The sequence below is a fragment of the Boleophthalmus pectinirostris genome, unplaced genomic scaffold (assembly GCF_026225935.1).
Source record: "Boleophthalmus pectinirostris isolate CB_2022bp ecotype Guang Dong unplaced genomic scaffold, ASM2622593v1 HiC_scaffold_15, whole genome shotgun sequence".
Taxonomy (NCBI): domain Eukaryota; kingdom Metazoa; phylum Chordata; class Actinopteri; order Gobiiformes; family Gobiidae; genus Boleophthalmus; species Boleophthalmus pectinirostris.
In genome coordinates, this window is record NW_026571070.1 from 22,744,253 (window position 1) to 22,764,027 (window position 19,775).

The 19,775-nt window shown below is 38.5% G+C and overlaps 1 protein-coding gene across 3 annotated transcripts; it reads left to right on the plus strand.

Annotated features, from left to right (window-relative positions):
• Nucleotides 1-1,200: 1,200 nt before the first annotated feature.
• Nucleotides 1,201-19,553, plus strand: trpc1 (transient receptor potential cation channel, subfamily C, member 1). Of its 3 annotated transcripts, none has more exons than XM_055150954.1 (13): nt 1,201-1,366; nt 1,849-2,003; nt 2,074-2,175; nt 3,206-3,408; nt 5,916-6,047; nt 6,623-6,818; nt 8,842-9,178; nt 12,372-12,514; nt 12,979-13,128; nt 17,305-17,489; nt 18,043-18,244; nt 18,646-18,840; nt 19,225-19,553. In XM_055150954.1, exons 1-13 carry the CDS (start codon nt 1,201-1,203, stop codon nt 19,450-19,452), a joined length of 2,394 nt encoding a protein of 797 aa, XP_055006929.1. In that variant the 3' UTR covers nt 19,453-19,553. The 3 variants fall into 3 exon arrangements, with proteins under 3 accessions (XP_055006929.1, XP_055006928.1, XP_055006930.1); XM_055150953.1 differs by having other exon boundaries at nt 12,372-12,511; XM_055150955.1 differs by lacking the exon at nt 2,074-2,175 and having other exon boundaries at nt 1,240-1,366; nt 12,372-12,511.
• The last annotated feature ends 222 nt before the right edge of the window (nt 19,554-19,775 follow it).

Sequence of the window (19,775 nt, forward strand, 5' to 3'; positions counted from 1 at the left end):
ATCTTCACAGCGAGTTGAATCGAATGTTGTGGTGTTTAACAGATGTTGCCTGTGAAGTGACTAATCCCGCAGAACCATCGTGTCATGTGTTAGAACTGTTTAAAGCACATGCTACACAGAAATCCGCTTGCCAGTGTCATTCAGTAGATTAATGCTAGTAAGAGTCAAAGTGCACACAACATTTGACCCATGGTGAGATTACAATTTACTACGACCCTCGTGATGGTACTCGTCATGGTTGCTATTTAGTTGCATGCCTTTGAAATAATCCAAACTGACCACAGATGTGAACTCACAGGTGGAGGAACAAAAAACTTACAAAAACCAAAAAAGCTACATAGAGACCATGCTTAATGTGATTATTAGGATTAGACTATATTATTTTTATATCCCGGCTGCCTTTTCTGTACCCTGGATTGTGCTGTTTATAAAGAGCACACTTAGTTCAAATCTTGGTGCACACCGCCTCCTGCTGGGAAACCCATGTAAAGGAAAGATGCAGGATTTTTAAGGGAACACTAAAAATAAGTTTCAATGGGGGAAAAAAAAATCTTTTTAATACATTTTTTCAACACGTAGCCTATACAAAATAAGACTATAGCATTTCGCAAATAAAAAAGAAAGGGTAAAATAGAAAGTGGTATGTCTCCATACATTTCTAGATCTCTAATTTTGTCAGTATTACATCGCAATTAGGTTATCACATTTTATAGAGTTATTAATAGTACCTATTTTGTAATCCTTTTTTTCCCACAAAGAATACCTCACTGCAATGAATGAAACTACGTTATGTAATCATGAAGCTTGAAAACTGTGCGCCAGTGAAAAGAAGGAGCAGGTGGAGGCGGGGGCATGCGCACTAGAGACTTCATCAGACAGCAGCATCAGGACCATAAGACCCATCAAGATCCTCCCATGCAGAAAGATGGAGCTAATAAACTGGCGAGACGGAAAACAATGCGTTTATCTATAAACTCTTATTTAGTGAAATATTGTTTAGTTTGTTATTTGAGGGAACAGGAAGAGCAAGGACACGAGGACAACCATTTTAGAGCCTGGAAAGGCGCAGAGATGCGACGGCAGTGATGTGATTTACTGTGACGACGCTTTTAGCTTGTGCGTAAAAGCGAGAGCGAATCTCCAGGCTTGCCTAAATGTCCCCACATATTTCTCGTCAAATGGTCGCCGCTTTGTAGTGGGATGCACATCAGTATTTGTCCGTATTCGCTTTCCGTCGTAATGGCAGCTTTATACCAAGGCGCAGACGCTTCCTCTCCGGATAAATTTCTGGCCCTAAAGGACGTGAGGGAGGTGAAGGAGGAAACGACACTGGACGAGAAGCTCTATCTCCTGGCATGTGAGAAAGGCAAGTGTATTCATCAAATCTGAGAGACACTGACATTTTGTAATAGGGTATAATGGTAAGATCAGAAGAAAACTATGTACCATTTAACATGACATGACTTGCTTTACCATTGCACACCACCTTTCCCCTATAAAATCATTTCACAGCTGCCTACACTTTGGTTACAGTGGAAATTTGCCTGTGGGTCTCCTTTCTCTTTCACAGGCTCCCTTTCCCAACCTCACAGGTCCAATTTAATGTAAACAACATGACTACCAGAGACACAATGTGAGACAAAAAGCAGATCTGGCCTCCTACATGACTTGATAGTGCAAAGTTGACTTTAATATGTGTAGCCACTAAGTCAGAAGAGCTGACCATATAAAGCTTGTCTAAACATTGGGTAACAGTACGGTGTCCATATAGGGGGGTATTTTTGTTACAGGTCACTGGGCAAAAAAATCTAATCTGTAATGATTTTATGTTGATTTTTCTTTCAACAGGTGACTACTACATGGTGAAGAAGTTACTTGAGGAGAACAGACATGGCGAGCTCAACATTAACTGTGTGGATGTTTTGGGTAGAGATGCAGTCACTATTGCTATTGAAAATGAGAACTTGGACATACTGCAGCTGCTGTTAGACCACGGTTGCCAGGTAGTGAAGGTGAAATGCTCATAGGTTTGTTCGGCATTTCTTTGTTATCTGAACTGTTCCTTGTTCACAGGCTACAGATGCTTTGCTGGTTGCCATAGATTCTGAGGTGGTTGGAGCAGTGGACATTCTTCTTAATCACAGGCCCAGACGATCATCTAAACCATCAATTGCGGTCAGTACCTTGTTCTTCAACTCAAATTTGACTGAAGATTTAATTACATTTTTATGACACAAGTCGAAGTTACAGAGATACGAATATTATAATTGTTTAGTCTGGACAAAAACAATAATCAATCTTAAACTAAATATCACAACAAGAAAAATGTCAAATTCCTGTGAAGCATGAGTTCCTAAATTCTTATTTCACTAGTTTAGAACAGATCTAGAGTAGAGCACAGATCTCTCCAAAGAGGAGAAACTTACCAGCAGAGGGTGATCTTTGCTGGACAATACAATTTCTTTAAGCCAGTGATAATATATCCAAAAAATGACACTGTTTTAACTCAATAAAACATCTAATATGAACCACAATCTCCATGTATACTGTCTTCATGAGCCTGTTTACAAATTAGGGATTAGCTATTGCTCTGCTGTTGTTATGAATTGTTAATAGATGGAAGATATATGCACTCTATCACTGATTTATTGTTTTTGCATTAGGGTAATGCAACCAATCAAAACCCACATAATATAATCATCAAACTTTTATACTGTCAAAATGTTTTCCCGCATCATAGCCTAACGAAATAATGTTGTGAATGTATGTGTAATGTGTATAAAACATAAATGAATAAGGCTAGTGCAATATTTCGCATAGGTCACAAAATTCACATCACTATTTATTTTCTGTGCATTTTATTTGCCATGTCTGTGATACATTTTCTCAATAGGATAACATTTAAGATGCTGAAGGTAGACTAGTGATATATCTAGAGCTTTTATTGATACAGATTTACTCGTGTTCCATTGTGCTATTTTATTATTGCAGATAACATTTTTCTTTAACATATAGTTCAAAGGGTTTACTATCCTGCTAAAAAATCTTCAGTACTATTACAGCATTGTTAATATATTTTCTGCAGCACTTCAACATTTTTGTCACAATAGGTGTGCATAGTACTTGTTACAATACTTTTTGAATACTTTGAGGGCCTAAATCTATTGGCAAATTCGACTGATGAATTATTCTTTACATCCTTTAGAAACTGATGCAGCGTATCCAAAACCCGGAGTATTCGACCACTATGGATGTGGCTCCGGTCATCTTGGCAGCTCACAGGAACAACTATGAGATCCTGACCATGCTGCTCAAACAGGACATCTCTCTGCCCAGGCCCCATGCTGTGGGCTGTGAGTGCACCCTCTGCAACGCCAAAAACAAGAAGGACAGTTTACGTCACTCCAGGTCAGTGCTACTATGATATCTACAAGGGTGCACTGTGTCATTTTTATTCATCTGCTTGTGTCCATGGAGAAGGTATTGATTCTTTGCCCTGACATGACGTGAGTGGGAATTCTACGTGTATCCACAAAGTTACCATGGACGCAGTGCAAAGACTTTCAAAAAGTCTGAAAACTCAAGAAAAAACACAAAATGTATTTAAATAACACATTTTCTAGAATGTTCATAGTCCTGTTTAAGTGTTTAATTTACTAAATGAGAAACTGTTGGCTATTGCTTGGGTTACATGCTGCTATTCCGACATGCTGCTATTCCGACATGCCACGTCTAATTGTTGGAGTAGCGCCATTAAACATTTTTTCAAGCGTCCCACTACTGCAACATTTTTTTTTCACGTGGGAAACAGTCATGCATTTTAAAAAAGGGTATAGGCCAGCTTTCGGGAAAATATCTAATCTAAAACAGAGGCCTTTGTGCTTCATTTATTTCTTCATGTAGGCTATCTGCGGAGAACACCATATATGACTTCTTGGAATAGCGAAACTAAAAAGTGTCAGAATACCAGCATGTCTAAATAGAGGCATGTCGGAATAGGTGGTGGACCCCAACGTGAGCTATCTTCTGAATATAATATTATGTGTGAGTGAAACTTATTTAACAGCTCAAATCAACTTGCCTGTTGTAGGTACAGCTAAGTGAGTTCTTTATAGAAATTGTGTAAAAATTAAAGTCTAATAAAGCCTCAGACAGAGCAGAGCTTTTAGTTAGCATCACACCCCGCGGAATGTTGATAACATCAGCTGCAAACTACTTGGGACATTTCAAAGTATAGCATTACACCTAATTTATTTTGCATTTATGAAATTACAGGAGATTGCATTGCTAAAAATAATAGAAAAACATGTATTCTTACTATAACTTGGCCTGGTAGCGTCACCTGCTTGTTTCTTTGGAGAAAGGCAAAACAAAAGGTGGCAGACCCTCTGCTAGAAAAGCTACTTAGTCCACATTTAACCATGACTGAACTTGCACGTGTTTGCTATTATATGAATTAGCTGGTTACAGATTTGCGATAAAGCTAACTGTTGATTGTAATCTGCATGCAGTTACTTCATAAGAGCCACGGTGTATAGGAGCCAAAATGTCACAACCCAGTGCTAAATTACAGGTAGCAATCACAGTCAGACAGCGTAATTATAATCAGGATTTCTATAGGTAGGTTTCACTAACGGTATATGCTACAATTGTACTTTTAGTTCTTTGCTTTTTGCTTTTCCCCAGTGACAGCTTAGTACTTAGAGCAAAGTAAAGCAAAAAAAAATCTTGTTCCTGTGGCATAAAACATATTTGAATTATAGTTTTAACTTTCTATTTCCACAGAATCATGCAGGTGATGAGCCATTTATATAAATAAAAACAATCAGTCGATGGCAGATAACTCTGGCTAGCTTTCTTCTGACTGTGAGGCAATGATTTAAGTGTAGGAAGATGCTAATGTGTTTTATTTTAGACGAGCACTTTCTTAAAATAAAAGCAGAGATTAAGAAGATTTCATATTCATTAAAAAGGAGAACATACATAGAAAATGGTTTACAGTTAACTGATCTCTCAATAACACTGGTATAAAGTAAGGATGTAACAATAATCGAAATATTGTGATATCGTATCGTCAAAGTTCTCACAATAATATCGTGTATCATCACAATATATCGAATTATAAGTCTCTTTGCTTAAATTAAGAGCTATGGTGCAGCAATAGTTAAAAGGAAAGACAGAGAGAACTACATAGACCATGATCCTTTGCTCCATTTCAGTGTAGACTACAAGAAGAAATAACATTTCTAAGCACTTTTAAGTCTTAGTTCTTTGGATTAAGTCTTGTCAAGGCATTTTAAGAAGAAAAAGTAGCATATTCACAGTTTTAGGTGTTTAGCCTCCACAAAATATCGCAATAAATATCTTACTGTGAGATGTATATCGTGAAAATATCGTACCGAGAGAACTGGTTATTGTTACATCCCTAATTATGAGCCTCCCCACCATATCGTGAGCTTTCCCATGATATTGTAATAAATATCATACTGTGAGGATCATATCATGACAATATTGTATCATGTGTCTTGGATATTGTTACACCCCTAGTATAAAGTGATTCCTAAAAATGTTTTGTTACAAAGAAGTGGGAATAGTTCAATTTCAGCTATCAAATGTATCAAAAGTCTGCTACTGATCGTAAATATAAGTAGCATTTTTGGTCTTTCATGCCATTACTCTTTATATCTAGACAGCCTTTCCTATCTGCAGGCCTGTTTGGTTCTGTATGCAGTGTAGCTTCCTCCACATGGTGATAAATGAGTCAGTTTTCCCGGTAAACAACACCAAGGTTATCACAGAGGCTAAAAAATAACACGACCTAGACTCTATGTTCCACCAAATCACAGTTTTTCTGCTCGTATAGACAGTAAGGATATACATCACATTATAATGCCATCTGGTGCTTATGTGTGTAGGTTCCGCCTGGACATTTACCGCTGCCTGGCCAGTCCATCTCTCATCATGCTGACTGAAGAGGATCCCATTTTGAGAGCGTTTGAACTCAGTGCTGATCTGAAGGAGCTGAGTCTGGTGGAAGTGGAGTTTAGGTACAGTATGTTCAGTATGTACACGGCCTGAAAAAATACTCAATTACTAGTATCAGTTCCTTCTTTTAAAATGCAGTAAGTGGTCATAATAAAATGTTTCTTAAATACAAAGCTATATACCATTAATAATCAATGATATATTATTGTATACACCATGTCTTTGTCTTTGTCTTACATTCTTGCAATTTAAAATAATAATTAAAAAAAGAAATAAAGGAAAGATTACAGTTAGTAGTAAAGTACATTACAGGTTACTTACACACACAACACATCAGAACTGGGACTAAACGTAGAACTAAACCTATGCTAGAGCAGGACTAAACATACCTTCTACATCCAGAGTCAGACAGGACAAATGTAATCTGATCCTTAATCCCATTTAATTACACTTCTTTAATCCTTAATTACACTTGAAATTATTATTATGAAAATGCACAAAATGATAATATGTAATGTTAATATATCATTTACTCTACTTCTGGCTGGAACAAATGTGTCTACTTTGTCATTGTTACTGATACAGATCCCAATCCCCCCATGTGTAAACCAGATTGTATCTTGTTCGGCACTTGCAGGAACGACTATGAGGAGCTGGCAAAGCAGTGTAAGATGTTTGCCAAGGATCTGCTGGCTCAGGCCCGCAACTCCCGAGAACTGGAAGTCATTCTCAATCACACCTCTAGCGAAGATCACGTGGACAAGAGAGGCCTGCTGGAGGAGAGGATGAACCTGAGCCGCCTCAAACTCGCCATCAAGTACAATCAGAAAGAGGTGAGGCGGTCAAGATGGTTTGTTTAGTCTTGTGCTGGGTTTTAGTTGAGAGAGCAAAGAATGTAGTGCTATTATGTAAGTAAGAAAGGATTTGGAGTACATAGACTTTTAGCTCCTCCCACCCATGTGAAGGAACAGCAGATGTGTCGTAGGGGGCTAAAAGCATTAGCCTGTTAAAAGTCAATATGTCCCTGAGTAAGACATTCTCAAGTAACAGTAAAGTGTCTGATTGTGTTATTGACAGGGCATCTGGCTTAGACATATGACACTTCTCAAAGATATAGCTAAATATCTTATACTAATCGTTGACTTGTAAATGCTTTTTCCATTGAATCATTTTTAATCTGCTTCAAAGACTTTTTAATGTGTGTGTTTTCTAAATTCAACCAAAAAAATCTAACTTAAGTAAGGAATTTGAAATTGATTGTCAATTAATAAGTAAAACTAGAAATCAAAGTCATATCTATGGTCAGAACATTTTGCTTTAAACATGGAAAGAATTACTGAAAGGAAACTAGTTCATGCCAACAAGGCAAACCTAATGCATGAATGAAAAATAATCAAAACTACTCAATTCAAGACATTGTTTAAAGTGCCCATATTACGCTGTTTTCTGATCTATGTTATAATGCTGTTTTCATCAAAAACATACTTAGAGTTTTGCTTTGTTTCGTTTACACATTTAACATAAAAACCCTGTATATTTAACATGGGTTCTTCTCTCAAACTGAAAACAATCTGTTCCACTTTGTGATGTCATGTGGTAATACAGGAAGTGCCACTGTGTTTTTAAACTCCATACACCTTCACTAGATTCAATGGGGTAGAATCATTTCAACCTTGGAACTGCCAACATTTACTGATCAAAATGTAAAAGGTAACTGTTAATTTGAAAACTACCACTTCATGACATCACAAGGTGGAACAGAGCATTTTGAGCTTTGGAGATGTAGATAGATAGATAATGCAGGATTACGCAAACATGAGTGAATGAAACATAACAAATCCTGGTATGTTTTTGAGGTGGAAACAATGTTATAAAATGACTTAAAACAAGACAATTTTGTGTAACATAGGACCTTTAACATAGATATTTTTTTTAGCAGTGCGCGTAGAAAGACATCTCAATATATATTAATAGACCTATATTTTTCCCTCACACCTGCCTTAACCTTTGCATATATCACACTTATAGATGATTACCTGACAGACACATTGGCAGAAGCATTAATAATGCCTCATATTGGCTGCTGGACACATAACACATCTGCTCTTGTACTCTACCCACATACTTCAGTTAAAATATGTACATGGCAGAGATTACTGTAGCTCCCTAAGGCAATAGCAGTCAAACATCACCTCAACTTTATCTGAAAGTGAAACGCTGTGGGTCAAATGTACAGCTGGAGTGCGAAAGTAGAACTCATTTATCAGGAGGAAGGTTATAGCTTAGTTATGTTTTCCTTTGCAGAAATGGCACTTTGATCGAGAAAGTGTGGGTCGACACTGTCAAGACTGTCAGTAAATGCTGGGAAATATACATAAGTTTGTAGCATATACATAAAATACTATATGGTTTCTGAAGCATGCATTGGCTGGAAAATGTAAAAATATTGCTGTTCTACTTCAATTTGTCTATAACATCATTATAGTATTGTAGTATGCATGCTCCATCAGGTGGAACATGGACAGCTTTTCAGTTTATGGGTTTGCCTAATTTAGAGTTCATTTTATCCACTTTCCTGTCCTCCTTTGAATAACATCTTGATTTAGTATACTTTTAGGCTTGGTTTGGACCTAGATAAGACCTGGAATAGTTCTGTTATAGAACTGATTTAGGTCTTTGTTGATACTTAGTGTGAAATGTTTGAGAAGCATTTGCCTACACTGTACAAGTTAAGATTATGTTGTCATAGTAATAAGTAGAAAACTGTACTAAAGAGCAAATACTTTAAAATATTTGTATAATATATAGATTTATTTATGATGTATATTTTTTCTCATAATCTTCCTTATTCTACAGTTTGTGGCCCAGTCTAATTGCCAGCAGTTCCTGAACACAGTGTGGTTTGGGGAGACGGCCAGTTATCGTCGTAAGCACACCTGTCTGAAGATCGCCACGGTGTTGAGTGTAACTGTTCTATGGCCCCTCCTCTCCGTGTGCTACCTCCTCGTGCCGCGATCACGTGTGGGCCAGATCATACACACGCCATTTGTCAAGTTCATCATCCACAGCGCCTCCTACCTGACCTTCCTGTTACTGCTCAACCTCTACTCACTGGTCTACAACGAAGGCATGAAGAACACTATGGGCCCCGCGCTGGAGATGATCGACTACCTGCTCATACTCTGGATCATAGGTCAGTTAGCCCAATAATAAACCTATAGAGATTAGAAATAGCTACAGTGTAACTTCACACAAAAGTATACTGACCCTACAGTAATATAAATGTATTTACCCAGTAGCATTGTTACCTTTGATCCCATATGATTTATCATATAGGCTACATTGAAATCATATTCAGTTGCTTTCTTTATGTTGTTTGTCTCTGAAGAATCATTCTTACATGCTGTGATTTCTGTTGAAAACTAACAGTCCTTATGTGCACTTGCACAGTATACATTTTTTTATTATCCATAGCAAATGCATTTTTCACACTTGAGGATAACACTCTAAATCATAATTGCAAAGTAGAAATCGAATACATTTCATATACAACACAAGGATTCAGTTTGGAGAAGAGACCATCTTCATAGATTTGGCTGAACAGAAATGTAGCTGTCTCTGGGGAAGTGGCCGACTGCCTCTCTCCTCTGCCAAGAACCCATTAGACCGAGCATTCAGTGGCTGTAATGGCCCTGCCTCCTCTGCACAGCTGTGAATTTGCACCTCAGCATCCTCTGGTTCAATATCTTTCACCAAATATCACTGTTTAATAGACAAGTCTTACCAGTGCTTCAGACCTTTTTAAGATTAGAATTGTCTATCTAATCTAATCTAATTGTGCAACATTTATTACATGAAGATACCAAAGCCAACCAGTTTCCATACAAGTGTTCATTTTATTTGTTTGCACAAGTCCTCCCACTCTTTCATCAACATGCTGTTCTTTCCTTGCAGTTCCCCGGAGAGACATGCCTCAAATGAATGGGAAAACAGACCCATAGTAACTGTGCATCTGTGTGTGTTTATGCTTCTGGATGACTGCCTTTTCCCTATATATTATGTGAATGGATATTTCAAATCTTTGGCGCATCTAAGAGAAAAAACAGAAAATGGTGTTGAATTGAAATCCAAGGCATTGTTACAAAGCTAGGGTTTAAATAATTCTGTTTGCAAAGATATGCAGCGTTTTGTATACTTACGTACCAGCATAGGATATAGTGGGAGTTCAAGTCACATTTCAAGATTTTTTTTTATGTTTCCTTAATAACAATAACTCATAAAAAAGATAAAAGATGCAAAAAAATGAAGAACAAATTACTCAAGTTATATTGTTTACTCAAGTTGTACTTCTGTAGCCTACAGTCCCTGACAAAAGTCTTGTCGCTTATCCATTTTGTAGAAACAAAAGCTTATAACCTGACTTTAAATTAATCGATTGGTTTTAGAATATGTCTCATATGAAAGCTAAAACCCTCCCAAATTATGCTCAATATACTAAAATAAATCATTTAATGAACACAGAAAGGTCAGATTTTGGCAAGACAAAAGTCTTGTCGCCTTGTCATATGATGCACCCAATCCTAGATTACAGCCTCACCTGTGATCAGTTACTGATCAATCAGTTAGTGGGTGTGTATAAAAAGAACCCCAGCACACCAGACCTTCACATCAACTGCAACTTGACCTCTGACAAAATGCCTAAGATCCACCCTGAGACCAAAGCGTTAATTATCAAGAGGCTGAAGACCAGATCCACTGCTGAGGTGGTGACACCTTCAATGTGTCTCAGCGTCAAGTACAAAGAATAAGAAAAAGATCTGAAATGACTGGAGATGTTTTTGACAAGCCCAGGTCCGGCAGACCCCGCAAGACAACTGCTCGGGAGGACCGTTTGTTGATTCGAAAATCCAAGGCCCCTTTTCCACTGCAGCAGACTCCACCAGGCCTGGTCACCTCAAGTCCCTGTGTCAACCAGAACAGTTTGTAGAATTCTGTCTCGAAATGGCCTCCATGGTCGAATCAGTGCACAGAAACCAGCACTAAACAAAAGGCAATTAAAAAACTGTGTGGCATTTTCCAAGGCCCACAGCCTGCTAAAAGGATGGACACTGGAAAAGTGGCAGAAGGTGGATTTCTCAGATGAATCCTCAGTTGAATTACATCACAGCCGCCGCAAATATTGCAGGAGACCTACTGGAGCCGCATGGATCCAAGATTCACCCAGAAAACAGTTAAGTTTGGTGGCAGAAAAATCATGGTCTGGGGTTACATCCAGTCTGGGGGTGTGCGAGACATTTGCAAAACTTTGTCTTGCCAAAATCTGACCTTTCTGTGTTCATTAAATGATCAATCTTTCTTCAGTGAAGCAAATTTATTTTAGTATATTGAGCATAATTTGGGAGGGTTTTAGCTTTCATATGAGACATTTCTAAAACCAATTGATTAATTTAAAGTCAGGTTATAAGCTTTTGTTTCTACAAAATGGATAAGCGACAAGACTTTTGTCAGGGACTGTATAGATCTATAAAAGTAATAGCAGGCCTTGGCAGTAGTACTACATAAGTGTTTTACCATCTACACATCTGCCACGCTATCAAATTAACATCGATATTATTTTAATGGCTATGTTGTAAACAGCAGTTAAATATATATAATTGCGTTCTTTCAGATTTTTCAGACATTGTGATTGCTACCTCCGATTTACGTATTAATAAAAGGATTCTGTTCAGAGTTCAAATTTAAACTCATCCAGAAGAATTTGGCAAAAAGACTGAAATATGAACTCACAAGCTAATATATTAATTACTTTTCAGTACATGTTTGTACAGGTCAAATTTAGATTGAGGAAGAAATTATGGTACTTCAAAAATAGCAGCATTTACTATTTGTTAATTGCATCCATTCAAATTAATCTTAAATTAAATTAATCTTGCAGTCCAAAATAAACTCTCAACAAAACCTGGACTAGAGCAAGACTAAATCAGGACAGATCCAAACCTAGTCTACATAAGGACTACCGGTAAACTGGACTCAAACCAAGGGCAAGCAGTGATCTCCCTTGTCTAAACAGAGCACTGTATTGTATTGTTTCCAGACTTTACAATATTACTACAATGTCAACTAATAGTATTTTCTTTCATGTTTTTGCCATTTTTACTTCCACTCCAAATCCTCTCTGACATTTCACAGTTATCCCACACATGACATGTATTATCCTCAATAGTACCCTACGTTATGTGTGCATTCCTGTTTCACTTGGACTCCTTCTATAATAACACAACTCGAGGCGAAATCTGGAACCCATTTCGTTTGAATGATAGTAAAATGTCAGTTCCGATGCCGCCCAGTTGCTGATTTTAAACGCTTTTGTCTGATCTGTGTTTTAGGGATGGTGTGGTCGGATGTGAAGCGCTTGTGGTACGAGGGGCTGGAGGATTTTCTGGAAGAATCTAGGAACCAGTTGAGCTTTGTCATGAATTCCCTTTACCTCGCGACCTTTGCCCTCAGGATTGTGGCCCACAGCAAGGTAGCAACACTCTCACAAGCTATTAGAGAGGGTTAGCTAATGGGCTGTTGGGAGAATAGCGCTTCAGTGAACACGTGCAGGCATTTCTATATTATGACAGTTAAAAGTATGTTGAGGTCATGTTTGAGGCCAGATATGGGCTATGGGCATTTTTTTTTTTTTTTGGAAAGATTTTGAGATGTAAACTACAGATATCAACATTAGTCAGACATTTTTGGTTGTTGACTCTTTCCACTTTTGATAAGGTTTTGTTTCTTGATAAAATTAGTCATAATTACAACATTTTTTGAATCAGTGCAATGCCTTAATAAGGTAGTTCTAGCTTTCTCTTTTCTTTGGTAATTTTTTGTACACTCCAATCCACTTTATGATATTTATAGAACATTTTCTAAACAAATCTGTTTCCAAAGTGCTGCATATGGTGAAATAAAACACACTTTTCAGTGTTATGTTTCATGGTGTTGCAGTTCAAGAATGTGGCAGACAAGGAGAGGAAGAGCTGGGATGCCTTCCACCCCATCCTGGTGGCCGAGGGTCTGTTTGCCTTCGCTAATGTTCTCAGCTACCTGCGACTATTCTACATGTACACCACCAGCTCCATACTGGGGCCGCTACAGGTACCACACAGGCAACACAGCGCAAATGTTCAGAAATGTGTACTGAAAAAAATTATATTGGAAGGTTCTGAGAAATTAAGACATTTGAGCTTTTGGTGTGGATAGAAACTCCAAGTAAACCCAAAAAACATTTGCAAATCTGCATGGTTGCGAGATAGGGCCAGAGTCTGTAAAAGGAATCAAGTCTGTGGTGTACTATAGCCATAAATGTCTTTGTGGATCTCCTAAGAGATCACATTTATTACTTCTGAAATACACATTTTTACACTATTTTTTGTATTCAGAAAGGGCCATAGTGCCAATTTTTCAGGCGCTGTATGTGATTTTTATAGTCAAAAACGTCAAAAAACAGACCTGGCCTATCAGACAATAAAATGCTTTAGAATTAGACACAGACAGAGCACAGTTTTATTTTGATCTCAAGAGCCGCTTATACTATATGAATCTGTACTGGGGCAAGACCATAGACTGTATATATAAATGGAATATAGCTACCTGCTAGTTGCCATACTCCAAATAGGAAGTGAACATGGGAGCGCTTCCGGCTCCATAGACTCAGTTTCCAATTGACTTTACATTAAAAAACAGTCACCCTTTTGTCTCTAAATGCTGCAGTGAGCCTCATCATTTTGGTCTTAAAATCTTCATATTAACCCACTCTACCTGACCCTGGTGTTTTATTTCATTATTCTGAATGTAAATAAATTCCTATTCCTAATATGGAACTGGCTCTAAATTCGCCCTATCACCGCTAGCATCATGAGCTTCGGGTGACGCCACACTGTGCAATGAATGGGAACTGTGCAATGAATGGGAACTGTGCAATGAATGGAACTATATAATGAGTGGAGTGTGCAATATTTTAGTGTCTGGCCCCTGTGACCCCAGCCCTTGGGACAACGGATGGAAATTAGCCTTAGGCTACAATCCGGTGTGTTTACATTCATGTTGTCATGTTTGTTCATTAACATGCTCTGTCCCAATCAAATAAATAAATAAATAAAATAAACACTCCCAAGACAAGATTTTGCTCAGACACATGGGAAAACATCAGGTACAGGCTAAATTATTGCTTTTTGTTGTCCCTTAACCATTATATCATGCAATTTAGGGGCTATGCTACGCCCCCTTCTGTCCAGGACCACGGTGAGGTAGGGCTAGGGCCACGTTGGAGGTCTCCACTTGTTGATTAGCAAACTAAACAATCCTAACACCTTTTAGCCTCCTGTTCTTGTGGTGTTGAACTGTTAGGAGATCGAGTAAACATGGCATAAACAAACCCAGCTGGCACAACATTCTTCTTAGCGTGTTTGCTAAATTTATGACAAAAACATGTTGGTATGGCCATCATTTTTGTACCACAGCTCATAATTGAAAAATACATGTTGCTTTGATCGTTATTGTGGGCTGTGGTTGGTTGCTGGTTATAAACAAAAGCACACAGTAGGAGCACAAAATTTTTTTTTCTACTTTCAGGATAGAAAAGCTACAAACACAGTTGCTTCAAGTAGAATTAACATCACCATCTTTTAACTTTAGATTTCATGTGTCAACTCCACAACTTGACTTCCTGCTTGATAAGTAAACAAATGCTTCTGATTGGTTGAAACAGTTCTATCTTGTGTAGTATTTACTTGCAGCCAGCTGTTGTAACACTAACTGATACGCCAGTAGCCAAAGCTACTATATGTTTCCTCACCACGTTCAGTAATTAATATGTGTGTAGGTATGCAACAAGCTCAATTTTAACTCTGACTTTCCTGTCATTATCTAAAGAACCTATTAGTGGTTTCTCCATAAAACTTTCTAATGAAGCTGGAGATTGTTAATTAGGAGTTTAAGTATAATCCCTCCCAGTCACCCCTCTCTCCCTCCCCCCTTTCTCCTTTCCTTACGGGCCCTGTGACATCACCGTCTGGCCTAGCACGATGGAAAAACGATTAGCTGTTGGAAATACATGTGTCCTTGTGTATCCACGACCACACTCACATGGCAGACACACCCACTCGTGCACAGGAGCCTGCATATTTCAGTACAGAGACTAGAGTGTGCTGTAAAGGTAGTCCAGCACACATGCTTGCAGACAGTGAGTCAGTCCAGTGTGGATACAAGTGGAAAAGATGGATGCTCTGACCATGTGTCTCCAGAACAGGACAAATCAGTAATGGGAGAAGAAATGCACTCTGGAGAGGATGACTAGGTTGTGCATAACTTGTATATCACTATGATGCTGTAGCAGGAAGTGAGATCACAAATGACTGAGTTGTCTCAGAATGAACAACTGTCAATATAAACTACATCTTCTATTGTATTAACTGACTGAGTTATATTTGAAAATCCATCCAGTCTCTATGTTTTAGGGTGTATCTCAAATATCTGTTTACAGAATGTGGCTATAATTCATTCATTTAAGTCTTGCCCCTATTACAAGAGAGGGAAAAAATAACTAGTAACTTCAGTCACAAGTTTTCAGTAATGGTCAGTAATTTGGTTATCATTAAGGAAGTGTATGTAAGATTCCACAGGACCTAACTGTGTCCCCAGATACAAAATTTTGATGGTCAAGATTTTTATGTTACAAATTGGTATTTTGGTTTTCAAGATGATTATCCGATTATAAAGAAGAATACGCCTCACAAGAGTTTTTCATTTTGGTTGATAGCTGTGATGTCTAAATCCATTTATTTAAGCCCAGAAGGATTCTCTCTGATCTGAATGGTCACTACTTAAACCTTAGCACCAGCAGCCTATCTTGGATCAGTGCTAGTGCAGCCTCTGCAGTTCCGGGAGGCTTGGCCTGTCCATACGCTGAGAAATGTGTGTGTGTGTTCTACATTCTGGTGAAGGCAAAGGCAACCTAGGTTTGGTTGTAATACTTTTTTTGTTGTTGTTGTTGTTGTTTTTTTTAACAGGAATAGTGCAGTGTACATAGTTTCTTTAAGGCTTTATAGCGGTTCATAGGTCTCAATAAGAATGCATAAGAGCAATAAAAACATGTTTATATAAATAAAGATTAGATGTGTATGATTATAAAAGTGGGGGTGTGCATGTATGTGCATATGTGTTATCTCCCATCACATTTGAAGTGTGTGTTTGTGTCAGGATACTGTGCAATCATGCATAATTGTGTAAACCTACTGTTAACATTGCAGTTCTTTTGTTTGGATTGTTCATTGATTTAGTTGAGTCCTTGAGGATGAGGCAGTTTTGTGCAGTGCTTGTGTAGATAGTGGAGCCTCCTGGGGGCATCTGTTGAGAGGTCAAACTCATTATCAGGGCCTCTGTTGGAACATAGGGCAGATATATTTAATGAAGAATACACATTAGAGCTACTATGACTGCTAATACTACTACAATCTTAAGATATTAATCTACATATCTCAAAAACAGAGATGTATTCCAGTTCCATTCAAATGAGTGCTGGTTTTTGTTGACCTCATTGCATTTGCACATTGAGCCACATCACCTGCGTCATGGAGGTGAGGAGTTGTAACCTTCCACATTCCTCTATGTTTGTACAGTACTGATTTAACTAGGCTGTCAGGCAGGGCAATGGGATTCAACCTCAGACCTTAAATCAAACGTGATCCAAACAGAAAGTACTAAAACAACCCTGCTTTGTACATGTCACGAAGAACCTCAGTAACTGTAGATCCGTCCACTCCTCCAGCAGCTGCATGACCTTCACCGTGAAAACCGGCAGAGTGGTCATCTCAGTCACTGGACACGGATGTTTCAGCATCTCTTGCAAACCGGTAGGGACTGTACAGTGCAAGAGAGAGGCTATGGACATACTAGATTGGTGTACTCATGTACAAAAATATAAAAGAAAAAAAATCTTTAGCCTTTAAAAAGTCTTTAGTTTTATATAAAAACCTCTACACTAATATTTGAAAACGTGTAAAAATGTGTTTATGTATTCTTTTGACCACACTACACTCAACAGTACAGTATTTCTTCCAGTCCATAAATAAGGCCATTGGAATGAGGTGGGGAGACTTGTGTGTCTTCCATGTTTGTCTGCTTCACCTCAGGCAGAAATAAATCTCTTTGCTTTCCCCACAGGGTACCTCTCTTACAAGGGCACACGCTACAAAACAAGCTTTTAGTCAGTTGTGGAGCAGCCTGCACCATGGTATTAAGTGTCTTCTAACAGTGTGTCTTGTGTCCTGACAGATCTCTATGGGCCAGATGCTGCAGGAGTTTGGGAAGTTCCTGGGCCTCTTTCTATTGGTGCTGTTTTCTTTTACCATTGGAATGACCCAGCTGTACGGCACCGAGATGAAAGACAGAGAGAAGAACCCACCCAAAGACTGCGAGGGCATCTTCTGTGAACAGCAGAGCAACGATGCCTTCCACTCGTAAGGGGCAACAGACAACATAGGGTCAAGCACAAGTACTGGAAAGCATCAATTCACACATAAATATACATTGAGGTACTCAGTATTGTTTCACTGACATCACAGCATCCCATTGCCCCAGAAAATACTGATTGTTTATAAGATAAATTTGAGGAGCGGTTCAATAATTATAGTGGACTGTCCTTTACTATATCCATCAGAAAGTGTGTCATCATTGCATTCAGGACTCAATTCATACTAAAAATACACTGTTGTTTTAACTATAACATGACCACTTGGTGCCACTGTCAAATCTTCTGTTTTCTGACATAGTAAGATGTAATCATTTGGCAGTTGAAATTGTATGCTGGATGACCTTACGGAACTTGACCTTTTGAACTTAATATTGACTCAAAAAGTACGTTGTTTTGTCCCCCTGTGGCTTCTACTACTCCTCGTGCAACTGTTACAACCACCTTGATGCCCTCACAAGATGAAACAAATCTACCTCTGCACATTCCACATAAGGCATCCATTTGTAGCCACTTACCCTCTACTGTTATTTGTGTTACAGGTTTATGGGGACATGCTACGCTTTGTTCTGGTACATTTTCTCTTTGGCCCATGTTGCACTCTTCGTCACTCGGATCAGTTACACCGAGGAGCTGCGTTCCTTTGTAGGGGCCATGATCATCGGCACTTACAACATTGTGGTGGTAATCGTCTTGACCAAACTGCTGGTCGCCATGCTGCACAAGAGCTTCCGGCAAATAGCTGTAAGTGGAAACTGTGAAAAGCCATGGCTAATTTGATACAAAATAACCGTAACTTTGAGCACTTTTAGAGGTGCACTGCTTTTTTTGCGTCTCTAAGAAGATGATATTGCTTTACCTGGAATGTTCCACAGTACGGCTTTAAGCCAATCTGTCTCTGTTAAGCAAGTTAGATCTGTGGAGAGGCGAATGCATAATTTGAGGACATTTTTTTAAAGAAATGAAAACACCTGTATGTGAATAAATGCAAGATAGATGAGTGTAATTTTATACTGTAGAACATTCTAAGCAAAGCAAGAGCAAGATAGATCCATGCCCAACAGAAGAAGTTTCATAGGGCACCTTTTGACTGGTCCTCTTTGTCTCTCAATAGTTCTCTCATTGCATATTTGGACTGTGTGCAGAATCACGAGGATAAGGAGTGGAAGTTTGCCAGAGCCAAGCTGTGGCTAAGCTACTTTGATGACAAGTGCACCCTGCCTCCACCGTTCAACATCATCCCCTCTCCCAAAACCGTGTGCTACTTTGTGACCAGTTTGAGAAAGTGGATCTGTTCACATACGTCTAAGGGCAAAGTCAAAAGACAGAACAGCCTCAAGGTAACAGTCTCAAAAATAGTATAATGTACACTACATACAGTAACAGTATGAAAGCCTAACCATAATCTTATATTTTAATATCACCAGCCTACAGGGCTAAGCAAATAATCAAAATTGCAACCATTAGAACTATTACAATTGCTTCCAAAATGGTGATTATATATAGATCTTTTCCGAATATGGGCTTTTGTTATTTCAGTTATGACCCAAATGATTGTAGTTATATAATTCCATAAGTGACCCGCCCTATGTATTTATTATACCCGAGAACTGCCCATATATTATAATTTATTTACACAAAGTTTTGTTTTCTGTCTGGCTTAAATAAGTCATTGACAAAGATGTATCCCTCCTTCTAACATTGCGTTCTTTCTCCTACTTTAGGAAGTGAGGAACCTAAAGCAGAAGCGTGATGAGAACTACCAGAAGATCATGTGCTGCTTGGTTCACCGCTACTTAACCTCAACGCGTCAGAAGATGCAGAGCACAGATCAGGCCACAGTGGAAAACCTCAATGATTTGCGACAAGATCTGTCCAAGTTTCGCAACGAGATGAGAGACCTGCTTGGCTTCAGGACATCCAAATATGCCATGTTCTATCCCAGGAGCTAAGAACTGACCCTATTCATGTTTTTTCTTCTTTAAATGGGATGCTACGTGACCAGAGCATGTACACAAAGCTCTTTGATATAGAGGCATTTTGGAACAGCATTATAAATAATATACAGTATTGTCTACCAAAGTGTCCAGACTCAGGCCTCTAAGTATTATTCAGCTTTTTGTAAATAAGGAAAGCCATTCTTTACAATGGAAATGCAAATAAATGTTTATGTATGCTTATAGCTCATGTTTCTGACTAAATTCTTTTGTAAGTTGATGAATTCACATGGCCTGCACATGCGTCACTTGGACTTTTGCCCTCAGTGTTTACATTG